Source organism: Triturus cristatus, chromosome 1_1 (genome assembly GCF_964204655.1).
Source record: "Triturus cristatus chromosome 1_1, aTriCri1.1, whole genome shotgun sequence".
Classification (NCBI taxonomy): Eukaryota; Metazoa; Chordata; class Amphibia; order Caudata; family Salamandridae; genus Triturus; species Triturus cristatus.
In genome coordinates this window covers 366,631,394-366,656,917 of record NC_140579.1, presented here as the reverse complement: position 1 = coordinate 366,656,917, position 25,524 = coordinate 366,631,394, and the positions used below count along the sequence as shown (strand labels likewise).

General features: G+C 43.4%; 1 protein-coding gene across 4 annotated transcripts in view; it reads left to right on the top strand.

Annotated features, from left to right (window-relative positions):
• Positions 1-25,524, top strand: part of TRAF3IP3 (TRAF3 interacting protein 3) — a 546,425-nt gene that overhangs the window by 359,231 nt on the left and 161,670 nt on the right. For all 4 annotated transcript variants that reach the window (XM_085631112.1, XM_085631142.1, XM_085631127.1 and 1 more), the window contains 2 exons: positions 13,538-13,600; positions 16,225-16,367. In XM_085631112.1, the coding sequence (XP_085487238.1) occupies positions 13,538-13,600; positions 16,225-16,367 (206 nt within the window). The remainder of the gene's footprint in view (positions 1-13,537; positions 13,601-16,224; positions 16,368-25,524) is intronic.

The window sequence follows — 25,524 nt, the reverse complement described above, 5'->3', positions numbered from 1 at the left end:
TGGTAGATCTATTTGCACAAACAAAATGAGGATCGCCAATCAATCCCTGCCCAGTTGCGGTGATGAAAATGGCGCAAGATATAGTTGCTGATAATCTGACAAAAATGTTCAATAATATCTTTAGGATGGGAGTTTTCCCTAAGATATGGAAGACTGCATGAATTCTGCCGATCCTAAAAAAAACAACTTAGACCCACCTTTTCCAGCCAAACTGATAGAGAGGTCCATGAACAAACAGCTGGTGGAGTTTATAAACTTACATAGCTGTTTGGACGATACTCAACATGGGTTTAGAACCGGCCAAAGCACTGAGTCGGCCCTTATCTTTTTTTTTTTTTAAAGTATTTTTATTGACAACACAAGTAAGTCAAAAACCAAAGATTAGCTGATAATAATAACATATACATTTGATTTCGAAAAGGTCGTACAAATAGGTAAACAAAAAGTTTAAAGGAAAGTTCCCCAAATTCTATCAAACTTTTTCATTGACTTCAATCCTCTCATTTTGGCAATAGCACGCTCCATAGTATAGATTTCATTAATCAAGAACCACCATTCCAGAATATGTGGAGGTTTCTGGGAGATCCAAGCCCTAGCAATTGTCAATCGGGCACAAGAAAATAATATTGTTAATAAATCTTTATGTAGGCAATTCAGAGATTGTATGTCTAATAGTACAGACAATGGCGAAAGTGAACCCAAGACAATTTGTTTTTGCGATAAGACATTTTCAAATCCAGACCAAAACTCAGACAAGGCTGGACATGAAAAAAATATATGAGTAATATCGGCCACCACAAGGTCGCATTTGGGGCACTTAGAGCGTAAACTTGATGAAGAGTTTTGAGACCAGTTAGAAATTCTGAACGGGGTATAGTATAAAAAACAGATAGTTTTATATAACTGAATCCTCAAGCTCGAAGATTGTACCACTTTATTAATATTACAGAGTGACGCCGAAATTTTGGTGGGGGTAATGTTGATCCCTAGTCTAGATGTCCATTTCAGAGCAATTTTTGAGCAGTTATCCTCTTTGAAATTATTCAAACATTTATAACCCCTGCTAATTAGTGATTTTTGATTTTCGGAGTAAAAGCACGTCTATAAATCTGAGTCCGAAATTTGATTAATTTTCATCTTGCAAACCAGATAATCTCTAATTTGCATATATTTAAATCGCATAGCTTCAGTTAAATTAAAAAGAAGTTTAAGCGTTGTGAAATTTAAAAATCCCTGATTGCCATAAAGGTCCCCAAAAAATTAATTCCCAAGTTGGCCCAGACGGTCCCGAGTCCATCATTAAATATTCCTGGTAACCCAGGGTTCCCTCACAAAGAAAGTTTTGAATGAAAAAAAGAAGTCTTGCATATAGTTAGTAGAGATTTCCATATTGCAACAGTATCTCTCGCACTCTTAACTTTGACCCTTTTGAAATAGTTAGGGTCATTTACTCTTGCGAGGAATCGATTAGAGTCAGTGCCCAACATAAATTGGTGGTAATAGTATTGACTATTAGGGTTAAATAAACTACGAAGACGGCCAAAAAAGGTTGCCATAAAATATAATTTGAAGTCGGGGAAATTTAAACCGCCTTTGTTAATAGGTAATTTAAGCAGGGCAAGGGATCTTCTAGCTTTCTTATACCCCCAGATATAACTACTTAAAATCCCATCTAGTTTCTTAAAAAAGGAATTGTTAACACGTAAGGGTATAGACCTGAATAAGTACAAGAATTTAGGCAAAATCTTCATTTTGATTAAGTTAATCCGGCCTATGAAGCTTAAAGGTATTTTATGCCATTTCTTGAGTAGGCCAACTATTTCTTTCAATAATGCATCATAGTTGAGAGTCTTTATGTCGCTTACTTTGGCTGATATTTTGACACCTAAATACGTCGCCACCCGACAAGTACCTTGGACAAAAGTCAATGGTTTATAGTTTAGTATTACCTGTGTTTTACTTAGATTTAATTTGTATCCTGAAATAGATCCAAAAGCGGTAGATTCTTCAGTTATCACTATAAGAGCTTTTTCTACGTCAGTAGAATATATGGCAATATCGTCGGCATAGGCAGTAATTTTCAAAGAGTTAGGGCCGAATTCGATTGGGGTAATGTGGGGATTCGTTAGCAATGAGTTTATAAACGGTTCCATAGAGAGCGCGAACAGCAGGGGTGAAAGCGGACACCCCTGCCTCGTACCCCTAAGTATTTTAAAAGCTGGGGAGATCACACCTGCATAGCTAATTTTAGCAGTTGGGGAGTCATAAAGGGCCTGTATCCATCTTAAATATTGGCCTTTGAAGCCGTAGGCCCTCATTACAGCCCAAAGGTAATCCCACCCGACTCGATCAAATGCTTTTTCTGCATCCAAGAGTATCATACCGAGTCAGATGGAATTAACCGCTGCTACGTCGAAAGCAGTAATCGCCATGTTAACATGGGCTGTAGTGTCCCGGCCAGTGATGAATCCATGTTGTTGTGGGTTTACTAGCTTAGGCATATAAGGAGCCAATCGAAGTGCTAAGATTTTAGAAAATATTTTGGCGTCTGCGTTGATAAGTGAGATAGGCCTATAAGAGCCACATTCCTCAGCAGGTTTATTTTTTTTTAGAAAAAACAATTTTAGCAGAATTCCAAGAATTTGGAACCTTTCCTGTTTGACCAATCGAGTTAATTACTGAGCAGAAAAGGGGAAGTATTTCATCAATACAAAGTTCTATAGGAAGTGTATCTTCCCCTGCAGCTTTACGGGAGAGAAGTAATAGCCGTTCTGATTTCAGTAATGGTGACATTCTCCCCTAATTGCCTATTATGTTCAATTTCTATGTTATTGGTCACGTTATTACCGATGTATGCTTGAATATTATGTAAAGTAGGCTTAGTTTCCGGAGTGTATAAATGACTATAATACTTAACGAATTGTTCTATTATCTGTGTAGTTTGGTCATAAGTAGTATTATTGGGTCCCTTAATGAATTTAATTATTGTATTTGCTTTGTCATCCGCAATTCTGTAAGCCAGAATCTTACCAATTTTATCACCACTCTCATATTGAGAGATTTTATATTTATGTAATTTTACACTAGCTCGTTCTCTAAGAACATTTTTGGTAACAGATCGGAGACTAATTAATTCTAATCCTAGTTTGTCCGCATCTGATGAGCCTTGTATAAGAGTGTCTGCCAGTTGATTTTCTAGCAGCAGAATTTTGGACGTATTGGTCTTGTCCTCTTTGCGGAATTTGGAGTTTTGTGTAAAAATAAATTGTTGGGTAAATCCTCTTATACCAGCCTTACAAGCATCCCATACATAAATTGGAGAGGTAGAGTGAAGATTTATCTCGATAAATTCAGAGATATATTTTTTTAACTGTAATGTAAATTCTAGATCTGAGAGAAGGTATCTGGGAAATGAAAATAATCTAATATCTTGTCTTCTTGAAACTGTACTGAAAATAAAAAGAATGGGATTATGGTCTGAAGTGAGTCTTGGGCAAATGTCAATCATACTAAATTCTAAAATCTTATCAGAAGCCCAGATCATGTCTATGCGAGAGCATAGTTTATGAGGTGCGGAATAGTACGTGTAACCTGGTATTTTAGGATGAAGAGCTCGCCAAGCATCTTTTAAGTTGTGTAAACGAGCTAATTCCAATATGGCCGCACGTGTCTTCCGCATACGTTGAGACCCCCTATGTTTAGTAGTATCTATATCGTAGTCAATTATGCAGTTAAAATCCCCCCAATTAAGAGTTCTCCTTCCCATGCCAATAACTCAATGCTTAACCAATCAAAAATATAAGGATCGTCAATGTTAGACCCATATACAGAACATATGACATATTTACAATTTTCCAGATCAACTTGAATGATTATCCATCGGCCCCTCTTGTCTACAGCCGTTTTAATAATATTTAGTTTCAATTGTCTTAACTTCAAGATAGCTACCCCTCGAATAGTGGCGTTTAAAGTAGTACAAGCGATAATCTCGTACCCTAATAACCTTAATTAATTCCTGTCTTTGTGACAAATATGTGTCTCAGTAAGTAAAACTAGATGGGGATTATACAATTTAAGCTCTTCTTGTACTAATCGTCTCTTGCTCTTGCAATTGAGGCCAGCAACATTCCATACTAAACAGCTAAGTCTAATCATTTTAGAAAGTCAATGATTCTAAAAATAACTGTCAAATATATTAGCATTTCTTTTTTATTATTTACTATTGTGTTGTCATTTTTAACATTATTAACTACCACCCGTGAACCCTTGTTCCAAACCCACCCCAAACCAAACCTTCCCCCAAAGCCCTTGGGGGAGAGCACCCCCTTGTTCCATGCTGCCGTTGTTGGGGCAGCCTAGATGAGAGGCAGAAGCGAGTAGTCCCTCTGACTCCCCCATTCTGCCTAAAAGAAACCAACAATAAAAACCGAACAGTGTATGTGTAAATACCAACACAAATTTGAAAAAAAGAAACCCAGCTCTTGTACACACTTTATACGCACTCTGCCCGAGCCAGATTGCCAATCTACCAAGTGTAGCGACCTATCCGCTAAAGCCATAGAGCCCTAGAGCGAATAATTATGTAGATAGGAGATTAGCAATAGATTTTAGCCAAATTTCGATAGTGCAGTCTCAGCTTCCTTAGCATCAGTGAAAGTATAAGTATGTCCCCCCTTTATTACTTTTAAACGGGCTGGTTCCTGCAAGAATACCTGCCCACTCAAAGATTTAAAAGGGTCAATGAGTTGTCGCAGTTTCCAACGTCTGTCCATGGTGGCCTTGCTCAAGTCAGATCTAACAAAAAACGTAACATTATCTACTTTGATAGGGAAATGAGGCTTGGCCTTAAAAGAGACCGCTTGTCTTAGTAGATAATTGCCAAAGTAGATCAAAAAAGGCCGTGGGAATTTACTTTCTTTATTTCTTTGAGCCAGAGGTAACCTGTGGACCCTTTGTAGTTGGGAATCCCAGTCCCAATCGGATAAGTCTGGGAAAGCTCTCTGAAAAAGGTTTACCATGTAGGCCCGTGGGTCAGATCCTTCTGAGCCTTCCGCTATACCAAAAAGTCGAAGATTTTGCCTTCTTTGACGATTCTCCATGTCTTCAAGCTTGTTCTGAAGAATAGATATCTGTGCATCATGTTGTCCAGTTAAAGTCTCGGCCCGAGCAAGTATTTCCTCGATGCCTGTAACCCTTTGTTGTAGCTCCGCCACTTCTTGAGTGATTATCCCAAATTTATTAGTGGCTTCTACTAAGGACCTCTGAAGTTGACAGTTATCCTCTCTGAGCTGTAGGAAGTGTTGTTGTGCTTCGTTTCTATGGTCAGTTAAAATCTTTAGAATCTGATCAAAAGAAGAGAGGTTAAGTTCTGTACTCCCAGAATGATCTTGAGCAAGCGGGACGCTAGAGGGACTTGCAGGGATTAAAGATGGTCTTTGGTAATCCAAATCAGTAATTATTACTGCATTAGAAGTAGTAGAGACAAAAGGGTCAACTGAGAGAATACCTGGAGCAGCAGCGGGTGAAACAGTCGGAGCAAGTTGGATTATATTGCCGTCGGCCATAGCAGGGCACTCCTTTGAGTGCTCTTCTTCTTCAGCGGGGTTAGCAGAGTTAATACCTGAAAGTGTAAGGCCATGTTCTTGACCCCTCCTTTTGCCTGTATCCACCTTCGTAAGGGACTTTCGTCAGTAATGGCTTTACCGCGTGTTTTCATGACCGAGCTTGAAACAGACAAAATGGTAGTATTGGGAATCTTTCCTTTCTTCATTTTGTGTTTCGCTTTTGATTTTCCCCTTTTAGGACCAGAGCGTCTCATGGGAGGACTAGACATTTCTTCTTCTTCTTCATCATCCGATTCTTCATAGTCATCGATAGGGCGATCCTCAGTTTCCTTATGATTCATTTCTTCTTCGGTTGATGCCGTTTGTATGCCCGTAGTGGGTGATGTCAGTGTACCCAAACTCTTCTCTATATTTGCATTCGTCTGGCCGGTCCCTTGTAGGCATTCAGGTAGTCTCAAAATATCAGCCGTGAGTGTGCCCCCCCCAGCTGGTATAAAAGTCTTTGAGCACCCCTTATTAGATACATTAGAATTTATTTCTCCGTTGACGCTGTAGTTGTCTGTTTGTTGGTTTGTAATTGTCCCGCCTCCATTTCCACTTAGAGACAAAGCCTCATTATGAATAAGGGGCAGAAGGGGCGCAGGGGGGCCACCATGAACAATGTTGCTCCCAGAAATCGATAAGGAGCCTGCCCTGCCTTGGGTATCTGCAGAGAATGAAGAAGCTCGAATAATCTGCTTACCGGGGATCGCTGCATTCTTCTCGTTCCTCCCAGCGTGTTCTGATGTAGCCTCCAAAGCCTCCGAAGGAGCCGCCAAAAGAGCCAAAGTTGTTCCTGCAACAATGTTTCCACTGCAAGCTGAGCTCTCAGCAGTGGGACCCCTCCCGGTCCGGGCCGATCTCTGTGCATTTTTCGGGGCCATGACGAAGCAGGAGCAGAAACCGCGATCAGAGCGTGTAGCCAGAAGCCGTTGCGATCCCAGACCAGAGCAGCCAAATGAAGAGTCCCGCAAGGCTCCGGCTACTCCCAGAGCTATCGCCGGTTGAATGAAGAAAATCCTCCGCACACAACGACCCAGCAAAAAACGCAGCATCCGATGTCTTGGTCGGTAACAAATATCCACAGGTGAAAAGGTGTAGAGTGGGTTAAGATTTCTCTGTTTCTTAAGCGATTATCATGCGGCACTGTTCGGGAGCAGAGTGGGAGAGGGAGGAGTCGGCCCTTATCAAATCAGTTGAGGAAATAATGATAGCTCTAGACAACGGAAGGAAGGCGGCACTTATTCTGTTAAATTTATCGGCTGCCTTTGATACTGTCCACCATACAATTTTGGTAGACAGATTAGCAGCAATAGGGGTGTAGGGATCAGCTCTCCATTTCCTTAAATCTTTTCTGGAAGGTAGGTTGCAATTTGTAGCCATGGACCCATTTAAGTCTAATCTTTTTCAGCTTCCTTGTGGGGTGCCACAGGGCTCCTCAGTTACCCTTACTCTTTTTAATATCTACATAGCTGCTTTGGCTCCAGATATAAAATCTTTTGCCTGTGACCTAACCTTGTATGCTGATGATACATAAATTGCCGTAGCAGTCAGGAACCATCTGCATTCAATTAGCAAGCAATTCAATGATTGCATCCTAGCTGTATGTTCATGGATGAGCTCTAACAGTCTGAAACTGAATTCTAATAAAACAGAGGTGGTCCCCTCTGGAAATGATCCCTCTTTCCAGTCCCAGGGTGGTGGCCAACAAATCTAGGTGGCTTACCAGCACCAGTAGAAAAGGCTAAAAAACTTGGGATAAATATAAACAACTGGCTTACCTTTGCTCAGTAGAACAATGCTCTGACATCTTCCACATTTTTCATTCTGAGAAAAGTTAGAACGATCCTGCCTTTCATCCCAGTAAATTCTCAACAACTGGTCATATCAACACTGATATTGGCCAGATTAGATTTTTGTAACTGCCTATACCTTAACTTGCGGGCCCAGCACCTTAGGAAACTCCAGGTATTGCAAAACGCAGCCGCTATAGTTCTCTCCCGTACCCCTAAGTATGTATCCGTTAGGAAAACAATCAAATAACTACATTGGCTGCTGGTGAAGGAGAGGTTGCAATTCAAAGCTTTGTGTTTCTTGTACAAAGCCTTACACAAGCAAGGACCACAAGAATTAGGCCAGAAATTTAGATGGTGCACGCCTAGTAGATCACTTAGATCCTCCAACTCCAGAACCTTGGTGGTACCTAAATTCAAAAGAATGAACAGTGGTGGCAGAAGTTTCTACCTGGGCACTATAAAAATCTGGAATAAACTCCCGCTATCCATCCGATCAGCCACTTCCCTTCTCAGTTTTAGATGGGAGCTGAAAACCTGGCTGTTCAGCACATCAGATGCCTGGTAAGATTCCTGTATCTCTCTTGGTCCAATTAGTAGGTTAGCGCCAGGACACCGTTTGTTAACAGAGCGCTTTACAAATCTCCCACAGTAACATTAAGAAGTCTCTCACATTAACATAACATCAACATTAACATTAACTCACAAGGTTTTTTCCAATGTACAGTAGGGGGTGTGCACAGTGCTTTCGGCTTTAAACAGACCCTGCCCCCACCCTCATTTCCTTACATTTGGGTGCAAGCCCTGTGCTGAGTTCCCATGTGGAAATAACTAACTGTTGTTGCACTGTGACTTGTACTATTATACCATGCATTTTAAATCCTACGTTTAGGGCTTTTAGAATACATATTCACTATTAAGCATATCCTACGCCAATGCCCATTTCACAAGGACCAATCTAGGCTAATACCTTTATCACTTTTCCTTCTAGTCCTAGGTGAAAGGCAGACTTTGTATGTTTTGTTAATTCAGTATAACAATATTGAGTTCTAGTTTCATAAACCTTTCACTGTCAGAGTAGAAACTGCTCAAATTCAAATAGCTGTGCCTACAGATACTAAGTTGTGTATCAAAGTTTATTATTAGTGGTATGGAGTTAAACAGCTTTAGCTGTCCACAGTCATGTAATCGGCTGTGTACATGATGAAGTGATATGTGAAGTGGCTACCGGTGTCACAGCTGATGTAATCTGTGATGCCATCTATGATATCATGTATGAAGTCATGAGCAATGTCTTGTATGAAGTCATGAGCAGTGCACGGAAGAGCAATTTATGGTTTTGTCTTCTAACCATAATGTGATATCAATTGAGATTTTAAGAGGATTTCTAAAGTTTTTATGGACAAACTTAACTTCATAGAACAAATATAAACATATCCTTTAGTGTAAATCATGGTGAATTTGTTTTATGATATACTGCTGCCAGCCCCCATATGGACATACGTCACTGCACACAGTCTTTGACTCAGTCATTGTGTAGACATAATCCGGGGATGCATTCAGTCCCTGTGTTGTCATAACTGATTGAAAATGCCCTTGAAGTGACCAGTGAGGTTTGAATGCTGGGTTAAGTCCTCTTGTAATCATAATCCACTGAACACAGCAGTGTGAGTTGGGAGCAGGGGCTTTCCACATGTTAGGTCTTGTGCACAACCCTGTATGGGCCTATCCCACTGTGCACTTCAGCAATGCACAGTGGGGGGGTAGAACTCCCAACCCCCGTGTGAACACAATCCACTGTCTATGGTCTTTGTGCAAGGCCTGGCTTTTGGCCCAGATACTGCTCTGAGCTCCCATGGGGATATAACCCACTGTGCATTGCCTTCAATCATGTCCAATAAGGGTAGAGGCTAGTGCCTAGACAAAGGTATAAGTAAGTAACTTATGACTGTCTCTGAATCCAGACAGCAGTTCCTAAACATAATTACAAGCTTTTAAGTCAACAGACAGATCAGGGATTACAGACACCACTTTCTTTCCACGACAAGCATTTTGTGTAATTCCTTATATGAAGAAATGAGATGCATTCAACATATAGTTCAGATTGAATAGTTATGTAAATGCCATCTGCTGAGACTTGGTTAAAGGACCTCATAAAGATTGATGGCTTTAAGATGACTTACTAAAACATTGTGGGTGATGTTGTAAAGGTGTTTGTACATAAAGAATACGAAGTATTAAGGTGAACCAGCATATGGTCTTATCCTTCCAGTGTAAGCCCCTCAGAGATTGGCCCACCTGTAAATTTGACAACCCTCAATGGTCTGCAAGTTCTACCTAGGAAGAACAAGTGACCGGAACCATGGGCCTGTGAGGAAAAAAGTCTACTCATCTTGAATGGCAAAATCTCAAATTTCTCCAGGACAAAGATAATGGACAGAGATAACCATCTACAAATGTAATCAATATTTCAGTGTTCTGGCTGAAAAAGATTTAGACATTAAATGCAAGTGCACCAGTTATCCTAGGGCTGAGAAAAAGCAATCATATTTAGTGCAAATAGCTTCTGAGAAATGGGTTTGAAAAATCAACATTCTTTATGGCAGTGGGGGCCTTTTTCACAAGTTGGAAACTGTAAGGTAACCAGGAAAAAGATAGGCTGAACAAAATGCTTATAAAACCTTTGAATTACAAAGGAAAAAATGGGAAAAAGCAGTGCAAGTGCTTTGTGGAAATCGTGTTGGATAGCTGTGAGAAAGTGCCCTCTTTCTTGCATGGTATGCCCCCACTTTTTGCTAAATTGCTGAATGTACTTTGACTGAGTGTACCCTGGACTCCTGCCAATCAGGTGCCCAGGGCCTATGTTCCTTCCTTAAACACACAAACTCCAAATTGGCAAACCCTGGCCACATGTCAGCCCCTAGTAAATGGTACCCTAGGTACCCAGGGCCTTGTGACCAGGGAAGGCCCCTAAGGGCTGCAGCACTCATTGTGCCACCCTTAGGGGCCCTGTACCCTTACACACACACACTGCCTTTGCAGGCTGAGTGTCTGGGTGCAGGACAAAATGAAGAGTCGACATGGCACACATCCCTGCCCATGGTGTGGGCACAGGAGCATGAGCCCTGTACCCCTACAGTACCCAGGTCCATTCCCAGGCACTGTAAGTGCAGTGCTGCCATTTAAGAGTGCATGGTGCTGAGAGCTCGTCAAACACGAGCTCCACAGCACCATAATGGCAACACTAAAGACTGGGAAGTTTGATATCAAACTTCTCAGCACATTAAACCCACACTGATGCCAGTGTGAGATTTAATGTACCAAGCACCCCAGAGGGCATCTTAGAGATGCCCCCTTACAACTAACCTACAATCCACATCTGCTCTGAGGCTGCCCAGGCTGCCACACAGCAGACACGTTGCTGGACCCCTGGGTGGGAGAGCCCCTGCTCTCCCGGGCCTGCAACAATGCACATCCTGGGTGAGGTGATAAATCTCCTCCCCCAGGATGAGCAAAGGGAAGCTTCAAAGGCCTGCCGCCTCTAGGAGTTTCCCCAGGCCACTGCAACCCCCCACTCTGGCGGGAAGCTTGGCTGGAAACCCCATACAAGGACAGGGGATGTGCCAGCCTGCTCACCCCACCCCTCAGGTGGGGGAGGCGAGGTGAAGCACATCTCCGGGCTCTCGCCATCTTGAAGATGGGAGGCCCTACCCTATCAGGATTAGGCTACTGCCCCCCTCCCACAGGAGAGGGGCAGGATAGGGGGTGTACCCACCCCAGGACAAGGACCCATTGGTCTCTGACCTTCACCTACCTGTAACGCCCCTAAATCTAGTATTTAGGAGCACCCTGAACCTTCCTTCCCCAGATTCCAGATTCAAAAGACTACAAGAAGAGCAAGAAGAACAAAGACCTGCCCTGCAGCTGCTAAAAAGGGAAGAAGACACCAACTGCTTTGGCCCCAGCCCTACTGGCCTGTCGACTCCCGAACCTGCACCAGCGCGGCATCTCTCGTGGCCAGCAACCTCGCCAACCCCGGAGAACCTGGCTACCTTTTGGCTCTAAGCCCCTGGGACTCCCATGAGTAGAGGCTCTACTCAGAAACCTATTTCTAACCCCTGGCAGCAGCCCGGAACCGCGAACCCAGCACACTCTGCACCAGCCAAGCCTGGCCAGTGCCGGAGTAGACAAAGACCCGGAGGACGACCCCACGGCGACTGTGACCCCGAGTCCGGCACCCAAGGACCCCCCTCGACATTCCGGAAGAAGCCTGCAGCCTCGGAACAAGGTGCCCCCCCAACCGCGATCATCAAAGGGTAAGATTTCCCGACACCAAAAGGCACCCCTGCACGCGGCGCCCTGCGGCCCCCTGTGCCCATCCCGGGGTACCCACCTAACCTACAACTACCCAACTTACCTCTCGAAGTGGTGGTGGCACCTGAAGCATCCTCGTCCCCGAGCTTGCAACCTTTTTCCTAACCGGAACATTCCCATTGATTTCCATTGAGCGCCCGAAGGCTCAGAAGCACCCTGCACCCAGCCGCCCAAGTGGCCCTGGCAGTGCAATCTCTATACTAGCCTACTTCCCCACTTGCCCTGAGTGAGTGACCAGGAGCCCAGCTCCCACAGCCGCGTGGCCTGCTAGTCAGCAGCCACCAAACCAGGCCCCCCTATTCCTCATAGGCTAACATTGGGCCTAACTCTCTCTGCACCCGGCCGTCCTGAAACCGCTGAGGGTGAACTGACTGTACCTACCTGACACTGGGAGACCCCTGAGGCTATGCCCAGAACTTCAACTCTGCCAGTCGAGAACTTACCCTTAAACCGCTAACTTCATTTTCCTCATAGGGTAACATAGACTGGCTTTTTCTTGGAAATTCTTCTAAGTGTGAACTTTTCAAAACTCAAAATATTCACCAAAAATCAGCCGAGTACCAAAAACGAATTTACTCACCTGCTCTTAGGTGAGCTCCCAGTGCTGGATCTTGGTGCCCAGCACTGACTCTGAAAAGTACCCACACCTATACTTACCTTTAACTCATTTTTCTTCCGTAGGAAACCATTGACTGCTTTTCTATGAAATTTCTTCTAAGTGTTGATTTCTGCAATTTCGAAATATTCCTCAAAAATCGTATAACATCTGAAAACGTAATTACTTACCTGTTTTGGATAAATGTCCCAGTACTGAGTCTAGCCACCCAGTACTGGATTACAAAAGTAACGATAACCTACTGTACCTGTAACCTATATTTCCTTCCATAGGGAATCATTGATTGTTTGCTCTGAAATATTTTCTAAGTGCTCACTTTTGAAATAGATAAATATTAGTTAAAAATCACTACAGTACCAAAGTCGACTTTCAACAGCTGATTCTGAGAACTGACCCAGGACTGGATCTAGGATCCAAGCCTGGAATTACAAAAGTAATCTAAAAAGTAATCTGTTGCATATTATTTGAATTTAGCATTGAGCTCAATGTATTGAGTTTAGAAATAGAGTTGCCTACTGCAACTATTTGTAACTGTTTACTAAAAAGTCTATTACATATACAAAAGTATTTTTATGAAACATCTCCTGTCGAGAAAGTATATTTTAATTCCCAGTGTTGGTTCTGAAATAAAACAAGCATATATTTTTTATATACAAACCATTGGCCTAGAGTTCAGTTATTGAGTGTGTGGAACTATTTGCTGACTGAGTGTGTACAACAAATGCTTTACACGTCCTCTGATACTGCCTTACTGCTCGACCAGGCTACCACTTTGGAGAGTAAGGTTATATCTAACTTTAACCTCTGTTAAACCCTTGGGGTCTGTGAACTCTGTACACCCTGTACCTATTAAGGAACAGTATATACAGAGCCACTTTCTCACAATAGCCTCAATGGAAAGTACTTAAGGCAATTAAGCGTGATGGGACAGGATATACTTGTTGTAAAATTCGCTGATAGTCCCAGACTTCTGAATCCCAGTCTTCTGCATCTTAAAAAACATATCAACTAATGTTGATTGGATTAAAAGTGCATCAGTCTTGTTCCACAACAGGAAAATGCATCTAATGAGTATGGAAGAACAAGGATAATAACGAGGGTAAAAAATAAAATAATCACAAATTTGTTTTCTTTCTTTTCATTCCTTCTAGGTAGAGTGAGATCCATGGAAGATGAGAAACTTGCACTGGAGTCCAGACTTAATCACTTAGAGAGTATGTATGCAATAACTTGTTTTTTAATTTCCGCAGAAATGTATGGCTCTGAAGATCAGGGAAAGAGTGGAAACCAAAACCGTCCCTAGATAAAATATTCAAAGTAGCCCCACACTGTGAAAGATGCCAAGAATTGAATAGGGCATTGGGGGCATGGATGGGAAATGGCAACCTGTCCTCCTTTTAAAGTATCCCCTTAGCCTGTGGTATACTGGGTAAATGCCAGGGTGGCAGAATGGCCATTCTAGACCTGCTGAGGAGGGTCACAGAGCTCTGATCATGACTATTCGTGTGCAACTGATTGCAACAGCCATTAAGTTGATTATGCTCAGAAATAAGCCACAATAAGGGTATGAAAGTATTAAGCTGTATAATAAATGATAAAGCGAAGCCCCCTATTATGCAGTGGTGTGGCAACATTTAAATAAAGTACAATAATAAGGAGGGCACATAAGTGAAATGTAAAAAATTAGAACATCATTATTTGATTATAATTATTGATTCAAATTATAAACGACTGAAGACAAGGTGCACAACCTATATGGAGTTTGTAATATATCAGAATTAAGTGGATGTCGATATTTTTTTAACAGCAGATTATCCGCATTGCCTAGTGACAACAATAGCAGTTGTCATCATCAAAGTTTACTGTGCATCAACCTCATTTGGATGAAGAGTTTAGTAACATGAAACGTAGTTCCTTTATGAACTACAGTTTATGCTAAAATCTCAGTTATCTGCTAGGTTATCAGGGATAGTTAAAACTTTAAGGCCTATTTACCAACTGCAATTTGTACCATGTTTAGTAGTACTAAAATAGTACTTCTAACATACTACAAAATGCTATTCACTAACTTTTGCGTATTAAGTCTACGCTCCGACCTACATCTATCTTTTATGTGAGTAGCTCTTTATCTCAAATGTAGAAATCTCCCTTACATACGCATACGTTTAAGTAAGAAATGTAGTAGGGACATAGAAGGTGACTGGAAAAAGGGGAATACTTACTACTAACGGAGAGGGGTTAAGGGAGGAGAAAAGAAGTGTTAGGGGAGTGATCAGGAGGGGTTTAGGGATGGACTTGCACCCATCTACAAAAGAGTAAGCCCATTGCTATTCACATACTGCACTTCTATATCTAATACATGCAAAAAGGAATGAAAACATGTAATGTTACAAAAATTATACTTAAAACATAGTTATTAGTTTATTATAAAACCTTTTTAAAAGTAAACATGAATGTAACAATGTTACCATAAATTAGTTACATTATTTTTGACCTAATTCTGCACATTACTTTAAGAAATGTGTCTAAACAATAAATACATATAGATTTGATCATTTAGGTGGGAATCTTTTTTATTGAAATCTTAAGAAAAATAATTTTTGTCTAATATATTAAACATAATTAAAAATATTTAATTCCAAAATCTGTTAATAATTATGTAGCTTTTAATTCTGCTCTACACTTAAAATTAGTATTTTAATATTTATCTTAAAAACATCTTTACTGTTTTTTTAAACTTTTATCAGATTTTAAACATTTCCATATACTTTACCACAGGGAGATCTCTGCTCCAGTGGCGGAGAGTTCTGCTTACGTGTAAAAAGTTATAAATAGTAATTTTACAGTTGTAAATTAGGCTCCACCCCTTGAATTCTGAGGGTAGAATCATGCAAGCCTAAACTTTGTACTACATTTGCACTCATAAATCATGACTAGCCTAAGTAGTACATTTTCTACAAAAATGTAAGAGTAAACTTATATGTGTATATTTACTCATGTGTAAGTTTACCTTTGAGAATAGGTCCCTATAAATTGTAGGCCTTAATCTCCCCTATAGACATATAAATAATCACATAATAGTGGCATATCATCATTCTTTCTTTGCATATTCTTCCAATCTGTTTAAAACGCTACTTGCCAGTATTAATTGCAGTAGACAAATTCCCTATTCTAACTCATGGTATAATGTTTTTGGGGCAATAGCTTGGTATGGGAATTGCCAAATCTTAGCACGAGGACTTATAAATCAAAACTTGTGTACAGTAGACATGTTTGTGTTAATTAATCAGTTACACATTTATCATCCTTGTAAGACATCATCTTCTTTCTTAAACACAAAAAGTTTAGTTGCCATATATCTCTACTTCTAGTGTTATACTAGTGCATGTTTTTCCCTATTTATCCTTTACCCATGAAGCAATTGTGTTATTTTTGCTGCAGTTTACAGATTTGACTTTATAGAGTTGACATTTGTAGGCTTATAAATTACATTACACTCTGTGAGCGAGGAAGAGTAAAAGCCTTTCCTTGCTTACATGGGGCGAAATGTACCAAAAGAAGAATCCTCAGCCAAAGTTGACCACTTATTTAACCAGTACAATAACCATGCTGTGACAGCTTTCTGTGGCACTTTGTCATATGATCGCAGTGTGTAACGGGTAAAGAACTAGATTGCACCAATTACTTTCCATAGGAGATACTGAAGAAAAAAAACTTCTATCCATGATCTTGGCCCTATGAAAACCCAAAAGTGTGTTTTTTACGTGCATACTTACTGTGTCTTTTTGTTTATGTAAAAAGAGGCCTTCAAATCACCGAATCTATTCATATTTTTCAGGTGATTTTTTAAGTATACAGAGTCAGCCTCCTGCCTCTCTGCAGACCCAACCTTCATTGCCCAGAAAACAGAAGAATAACAGAGAAGAGCACCAGGCAAAATTACGAAAGATTGACTCTCGGCTTGTGGCGAAGGAAAAAGAGGTGGGCTAATGTTTGTTTTGTTAAGTTTTCCCTAGTTGCAATAACAAAGACAATTTAAATAATTGTAACATACTTTAGGGCATACATTTAATAAACGTAAATAGTTTAATCTAAAAAACATTTCAGAGAATGTTGTAGCACCCCTTCTCAGGAACCATTGCCTACTATTGCAAGAATATTGTTCAAGACTAAGTGCCTACAGTATGCCTGTTTTCAAAGAGTACAACACGCCACAGCACCAGTAAATGTGCCTGTGATGCATTGACGATTGTAAAGAGACTGATGTCTCCATTTGGTTGGTTCTTCTACTACTGTGAATTTAAGTATCCATCTTGAAATGGAATATTTTAGACTGCAACATCCGCAATTCACGTGCAAGGAAAATATTAAATTCTTGCAAAGAGACTGTCAGAAAATCTATTAGGATTGTATTATTGATTTAGGTAGTCCTAATTGTTAAATCGATACTCAAATAACAATAGTTTTGCCATGCAATGGTTATTTACCTTTTATTTTACAGAAAAGTTTTATTTTTAATACCAAAACCCTCTGGGGCTATAGAGCAAAACAAGGTACAGGAGAATGCTAAAACGCCCACCACCTACTGGACAAATACAGAAATCCATTGCATAATACATTACATTTCATTTACATCTCTAGCACATTCAGGAGGATATTCTCAAGAACATGCGATAATCATTGCCAAAATCGGTTAACGCAATCTTTCATATTGCCGTCTATCGTGGGAAAATAACTCCGTGTCAACGTCGTATTCTCACATGGCGGTAACATGCGATAGTTTCCCGACAACACGTCAAATGTCCGTGATAAAAGACCCTGGACGGCGATAAACATCTAAACCCCAACGTGAAAAAACTTGCGATGGGCACAACTGCAATAAAAAATCCAACGAGAAGCAGCGCCAGCCTGCAAGTCCCACAAGTCAGGCGGCCAAAATCACAATAAAAGCGGCAACTAAAAACACAAACAAGACCCAAACAACTGCGAAGCACCATGGAGGTAGCTGGAGCAAGTACAGAGGACAACCAGAACCCCACAAGCCCCACAGAGGACCAGCCTGGGAACATCATTGGGGAGACGGTGGCAGGAGTTGGGGGACTGGACACTGCACAACATGACCTGAGCCAACAGCAACAGCAACTGGGCGGACGGGGGGAGATGGGCTCAATGGCACACATGCACAAGTAAGTATAGCACATCTGCGGACAAACCATGCCCAATAGTCACAACTCCGACCAAGAGCCCAATTTACGCAAGTCTGCAACATCTCAGCACTGTATAAGCACAGAAGTGAAAGGCACACCACCTGAAAGGGATAAGGGCCAGCCAAATCAGAGCCGAAGGGGCAACTCACCCACAATGCAGCACACACACATAAGATGCAGAGCACCCCAACATTGACAACAATGTGGTACAAATTGCAACACTTTCACAACAGAACAGAAGACACAACTGCTGCCGCTTGTGTGTAGAAAATGGCTATTAGCATTTGGCAGAGCAGGAAACTGTGAGATGACAATGATCAAGTACAACCTCACATCCCTGATGTTGTAGAAATGCCAAGTGTCCCGTTTCAAATAGGCGTCTCCTCATAAACCGTCACAATGTACATTGCCATGCAGTCTGACAGTAAACTTGTACAATGCATGAACATACATGTGAACACAATGTCAATCTGCATTTCCCCTTCACATTGCAGAGGGAGAATCAACACCTCCTGCAGAGCAGACCCAACAACTCAGCACTGATGATGAAGAGGACCTCCCCAACATCTACACCGACACACTTCAACAGCTCAGGGACAGCCCCGGCACCCCACCTCCAGGAGCAGGGCAGCCGAGCTGCATCCATGAGACCCCGCCCCCTTCACAGACCACACAGCAGGAAGTACCACCACCACGGCTGTCTCTCAGGACCCCTATGACCAACACATGGCTTTCCAACGCCGTGTGTTAGGGTGCCAGGAGGAGATGTCTGACCAGCTGCGGGTGGGGTTCGACCTCATGGCAGCCAAACTTGATGCCATATATTGGTGTCTAAGTCACATCAGGGACCACTCACAGTCTCTAACGGACACCCACTGTCCGCTCCTTGCTCTACAACAAGCCATGGCTGACATCGCTGGAGTGATGACTCTGAGCCAAGAACAACTGTCTTGTCAGAGTGGCCCCAGTGATGTCATCCATGAGTTGGGACACATAAGGAGAATGATGGAGAGCTTGGAGCGGATGCAGGCGGAAAGAATGTTTGCCACGGCTGCACACCAGCGTGATGTAGCTGTGATCTTCCATGCCCTGCAGATCCTTGCCATGGCATTGCCACTACAAGGCCTGGCGCCGCTGGATGCTGGTGCTACTACTACATCCACATTTCCTCCCCCTGAAGTGTCAGTGCCACACAGTGTGGCAGATTTTCCACCTCCATCCCCTGATGTGTCACTGCCACACAGTGATGCAGATAAAACACCACCACCCACATGTGAGGCACCTGACACATCAGAGGACGAAGATGATGATGAATCTGGCTTTGTGGCTAGAATGAAGTGGTAGCATTCATCTCCACCATATGGCCGGGTCTGGAATAACACCTCCCACTGTCCCCCTATACACTGAGTGACACTCACCTTGGACCTCGGCATGGTCTGCCATATTTGGTTTGGTAACCAATGACACAGCAATCACACTGCGGACTGTAGTCTTCCACTCCCTATGAACTTGTTAATCCCGAAAGGACTCTGGCTGGCCCTCCATGGGCCAACAATGTAAAGTGGGGTTTGCATGGCCCTGTACTGGTCCAGTTTCAACACCCCACTGAATGTGAATAAAACATTCCAATTCACACAGATGTGTCATGGCCATGATCAATCAAGAATGAAAGTATGGATGAATGTAGGGACAGTGATTCCACAAAAAGGTACTCCCTGGGTAATTCTATCAATGCGTGTGTATGGCCGTGACCCAGATAGGCATTGAGACACACATTGTCATTCAAATCAACACTCATCACAGTTGAATACAAGTGAAGGTGCGTAGACTTTATTAGCATATGCGTGTCAGTACAGGAAGATAAGTGCCACAACATTCAGACCAATGCAGCAGTATGTCAGAATGAGGAACGTTGCCAAGCGCCGCTGTCCACTCCGGGGGAGTGCCTCACCTTTCACAGGTGTGTGTTAAGCCGCGTTGTTGTCCGCTCATGTATTCGGAGTCCAGGCAAATGCAGCCATGTCCACTGTTGTCGTGGGATATGTGACCAGATCTCCAAGATGCAACAAGGTGCCGGGACATGTGCAATGTATTCCAATCTGTTGTGGCTGCAGGTACGTAGTTACTCGTCCATGAAAGCGATTGCAGCTTCGTAGGCTAACATTTCCAACATAAAGTGGTTGTCGACTTCATCAAACAGGACGGCAAGGCGATCCCTTAGCAGGTCCGGACGGATGTGCTGCTTCCACCCCCTTACACCAATTAGCACTAAAGCCCATGTGGTCACTGCACACGAGGATTTGTGCAATCTCCCAGGTCCTGCTGTCAGCATGTATGCCAAGTATCAAGGTATCTCATAAACGGGTATCACGGTGAAACTCCTGGTTGTGGGCCAACAGGGGATGCACACACATGTCAAAATCCAGTTAAGCTACCGTCCTGTTGGATAGGCAGACATCCATGGACCACTCGAATATGCACGATTGACAATGCAACACAGGCTGAACACAGGTGACATTGGAAAGGCGGAAGCTTGGCTGGTAACTGATCCACAGCACTGCTAATGGTAGTGCCCCCAGTTAAAGCAGCATTCGTGCACTGTACAGTTCCATGTGACAGGGGTTGTGCATGTGTCCGGGATGTTCGGCCATTGCGTTAGTGGCTCTTGTTGAAGCAGCACTATTCTGACCTGCGCCAGTTCTGTGAATGGAATGGCACATCTCGGATCAATGAGTTGTTTTAGTGTGCACCGGTTGTACGCCTGGGATGTTGTGGGAGTAAGTGTGAAGGCCATTTCATGCAAGATAACTTTGAGCAAGGACTCCTGTGTGTGGGGTGCTTATACGTTGGTCTCTCGTCGGGCTGTGCGTAGAGTGGGAGTCGGCATCAGCTGCTATAGTATCTCTCAGGGGTTGCCGGGCACATGCAATTCCGAGGTCAGAGGTGCAGATGTGCTTACGCCTGATAGTTCAGACAAAGGAGCTTTCATCCCGAGTGTAAATTTGTAACCTGCTTGCATTCATGAAATGTGAAGTGGCTTGTTGGGGGTGGGGTGGGATGAGTGCGACTTTGGGATTCATTTTTAACATATCTTGCATGTGGCATATGAGCAGCATCACTGTGTGTTACATTGCCTCACAGCTGCTCCTCCCTTCCCCCGAACCCATTTACTTATGTGCGCGATTGCATCACTTGCACTCCTATGGCACAGTATTGTCAAGCCTGTCTGCGCATGTCCACAAGCCTGACAACGACACTGTGATGTTGGCTGTTGAAGGTGGTGGGCCACATGAGTAGGCCTTTGGTAAGGATAGGGCGGACACAGATGTAGAGTACATGCCTGGCTGAACTGGCGCTGCTAATGTGGCTAGGCATTTGGCTCATGCTGCGGCAATACAGATACACACAACACTTGGCATGTATGATCCTGGACCCGAGCGGTCTTGCGCTCCTTCATTACGAGCCTGCCCTCCGGGTGCATGCTACATTGCAACATTGTCGCTTACAGCGGGGGGGAGTTAGCTACATGTCCAAGCTCTTACCCGCTGCCTGAGGCGACATAGTTGCGTCCGCTGTCCATAGCACAAAGTTATGTGGTAGGGCCCGGTGTAGAAGTAGACCTCAGCGAGGCCTACCGGTGCTAGGGGTTCGCCCTTCTTTGTGCACTAGTCCTCAGACCAATAAGTAGAAATTGGCACAGAAGCTGGAATATCAAGAAAACAGTTTATTAAACCTCATGAGGTGGAACTACATCCATACAAAACCCTCAGGCAGTGTATGAGGTAGTACAAGGAGTAGAAGAACTGTGGGTTGTTAGACCTGGCACCTTGGCGTGGGTCTCCCTTCCACTTTTGTCGTTGTGCCTCATGTTTCTGCTGGTGTTAGCTGCTCAGAGCACTGTGCCACTGCCAACCAGTGCCACAGTGCAAGTGCTCCCTGTTGTTAATTGCTGTATTGATTGGATTCCATGATTGGCTTATTTGGTTTACTGTCAGACCCTAGTACAGTGCACCAGGAGTGCCCAGGGCTTGTAAATTCAAATGCTGCTGGTGGGCTTGCAGCACTGGTTGTGCCACCCACAGAAGCAGCCTTGTAAAATATGTCTAAGGTCTGCCATTGCAGAGCCTGCGTGCAGTCTGGTACTGTCATGCTGACTGGGCAAGTGCACCCACTTGCCAGTCCCTAAACCTTCCCTTAACTTCATGTTAGTCACCCCTATGGTAGGCCCAAGGGCAGGGTCCATTGTAAGCATAAGGTAGGACAAGCCCTAATGTGTGTGGCATGTCCTAAAAGTGAATTACAGCCATTTTCGTTTTTCACTATTGCAAGGCTACCTGCTTCTCCATAGGCCAGAATGGGCTGCTGGAATTATTACACACTATAATCCCAGCAGACTCAGAGAACATGGTAGAAATTTGAGTTTAGTATGCCTGAACTCAGAATAAGAAAATACATCTTTTAGTAAGGTTTATTTTAATATTCTGTGTTTGCAAATACCGCTTTTAGAAAGTTGGTCTTTGCTGCCTAACCATTTCAGCTCTCCTCTGCTAGGATGTGTATCTGCTGTCTGGTTTCTGTGAGTGACAGGGCTGGGGAATTCCAGGAGGCAGGCTGAGCAGCCAGGTGGTGAAAAGAGAGATTACATCAAGATGGGTGGGAGGAGTACACCTGGACTCTGAATAGAGCTGTGCCTTTCCACCACAATGCTGGCTCCACCCCCTGGGGAGCGTCTAATGTCTCTGCCCTGCACACTGAAAAGAAAAGCCAGAATCCTGTAAACAAAGTACTCCAGACCTGGGCTGAACTGGGCAAAGGTCACCTGGCCTGAAAGGACAAAAGAATTGCAGTATAAGTATTGGGACCCTGAGCCCGAAAAATTGGATCCTGCTTTGACAAGAAGAAACCTCTGCCCGACGAGAAGGAACTGGGAAAGCTGGAAGGAGGAATACTGTCCCTGACCTGGGGGATTGGCCTGCAGTAGTTGCCTTGCTGCTGAACCAGAGGAGAAAGACTACAAAGATTTTATTTTCCAACTTGTGCTTAAAGATCTCCAAGGGCTTGTGAGTGAGCTTGCCCCCTGAACGAAGTCCCAGGACCAGTGGACTTCACCCGCCTTGAGAGGAGCTGCTGAAAAACGCCGTTCTCCCCGTAGCGCTGAAGCAGAGAGAAGTGTGCGCCTCATCAAGGTCGACGCGTACACTGGCAAGCCCGTGCCAAGCTGTCCGGCCCGAACAGCGCGACTTTGTGGTCCCCACGAGCCGTAGCTCGCAACGTGAGGGAAGGACTTCGCACCGCACCTCGCTTTTCCCCCTCCAAACCGCACTACTCAACGCGCACCCTGCCACTGATGTGGGGAGGCTGCGGCGCGTAGAGCGGCTGGGTACGTCTCGCACCACTGCAGCGTACACTCCGCTTCGCACCACGCTCAGAGGATTACCCGAGCATCAACTCTCAAGGTACGGCTTGTACGCCGCAATGAACAGCAACTGCACCGCACAAAGCACCGTCCCCTCAAGCAACGCGACTCTGGGCCTACATGAGCCGTAGCTCGCACCGTGAAAGAAGGACATCGCCACGTGCAACGCTTTTGTTTTCACCGCATCGTCCGTGACGAACTCTTCCATCTAAGGTACTGTGTGCGACTCGCACTCCGGGTTTGAGCGCATCGGACAGAAGCGTCCGCTGCGCGCGTCAGACTCTTTGGGTTCATTTCATCACCGTAAGGGCCGAACCGAGGAATATGAATCGCACAGACTTTTTTAAGATACGCTTTACACAAGAATTCTTTTATTGCTCATAGTATTGTGGATACGTCTGTCGTTATATGGTCTTGTGCTAAGCCTGATATAAAATATACTTATTTTTGATATAATCCTAGTGTGGAGTCCATTTGTGGTGGGTCACCTGATTACTGTATGAGTTCACAAATGCTTAACCCATAACGCCTCTGAAATAAGTCTTGTCTGCTCGTGCCAAGCTACCTAGAGGGTGAGCAGGGGTTATTTTAAGAGGGTAATCCCCTTATCCTGACTAGAGGAGAGGGTCCCTGCTTGTCACAAGTGCCTACCTGTGCCAACCAGAGACCCCCAATTCTAACATTGGTGGTCAGCGGTGAGGATTACGAATTTACATTTGTGATACATATACAGTGATTGGTGAACACTACTTAGTGAGTGCAGACCAATAGCGCAACCACGTACTTTTTGATTCTTGTTTGCTGGAAATCTCCATTTTTTGAAAGTCATGCCTGGTTCAGTCATTGTTGAGAAGGCAGCATCTGTAGTCTCTGAAAGGGAAGACGTTGAATGGGAAGAGGAGAGACTAGACAGCTACTCCAAGGCCCAGCTGAAGGGCTTTTGCAGAAAGTTCAAAGTTCCCCATGCTGGATGTAGAAACAAGCCAGATCTATACAAGGCGCTGAGGGCCTGGATTGAGTCAAGGAAAGACTCTGAAGATGTGGTGGAAATTGAGCGGGCAGAGAGCATCAGTGGTTTTGGCAGAGGCCTGTCGCCAGAGGAGTTGGCAGACAGGAAAGAAACCAGGCTGCACGAAATGGAGATGGCAAAGCTCAAATTAAATGGGCAACTGGAGCTGGAAAGCAAAAAGCTGGCTCTGTAAGAGAGAAAAATCCAAATGGAGCATGATATGGCTTCGAGGGAATTGGAGCTGAAGACTAAGAGTTTAGAGCTTACTCCCTCTGGTGGCAGCACACCGCCACTGCAGGTAGAATCAAGGGTGTACATACCAAAAGATGTGATAAAGGAATTCAACGTTTTCTTGTCACACATAAACGCTGAGAAAGTCAATCTTGCTCATTCCTCCCTTCCTCTCGTTTTGTTTCTTTGTCCATAGAATTCTAAAGTCTTTGTACCTTGAAAACTCGACAATACCTTGGAGCATCAAACTATTGCAGGTACACTTAGGCGATTTAGTGGTTGCAGATAGATGATATTCCTCGTATATGAGGTTCTTTTAATCACTGACACCAACCCCATATTTTTTGCTTTACGTTTCACAAGTAAGGCTATTTTCCAGTACCCGTCCTGAGGAGAACCCTAGAATAACTCAGGGTTTGAAACGCGTTGACTCTGAGCTGAAGACAAGACATTTATGGGGCACCCCAAGGAGTTTTAAAAGAGATGCATTCCCTTATGGGGCAATGATACCCTGTACACAGAGTAGCCTTCAGCTCAGCAAACAGGCAGAACGTTTGAATCAAGATACGTCCGCCTGCTTCTTCATGTGTTATACATGGACTGGTGTCCTCTAAAGACTTTTAGGAGGCAATTGACATTTCACATGGTGTCTATGTTTTGTATATGTGTGTATTAAGTATTTTGTATTTGCATTTATATGTATTTTTGTTCTTAAATGTGCAAAATTAGTGTTTCTTTTTAAGACATGATGAAATGTTTCTATGCACAATAATTTGAAACTGAAAAATAATATAAAATAAATCATGCATGCTTAGGATTTATTGGCTAGGCATTGCTAAATAATTGCTTAACAACCTTTCTGGCCAAGTTCTTGTTTTTTACAATGATTGTGGGTGGAAGGCAGCATGAAAATTCTGCTTAATCCCCAATCCTTTCAAGACATACTCAACAACTTGCCCAATAAAATGGGGTCCGTTATCTCTCCACAAAAGTTTGCAAACACCAAATCTAGGGAAGAATTCCTTTAGAAGCACCTTCGCTATAGTAAGAGCTGTATTATCTTTCGTAGGGTATGCTTCTATCCACTTACTAAAGGCACATACCACTACAAGAACATATTTTAAATTATTACAGCGTTCAAGCTGGATGTAATCCATCCGCAGAACCTCAAATGGTGCAGTTGGTGTAGCAAACCCTCCTGTTGGAGTTCGTGTCCCTTTTCCAAGATTGTACTGGAGACAAATCAAGCAGGACTGCACTATCTTTTTAGCTGTG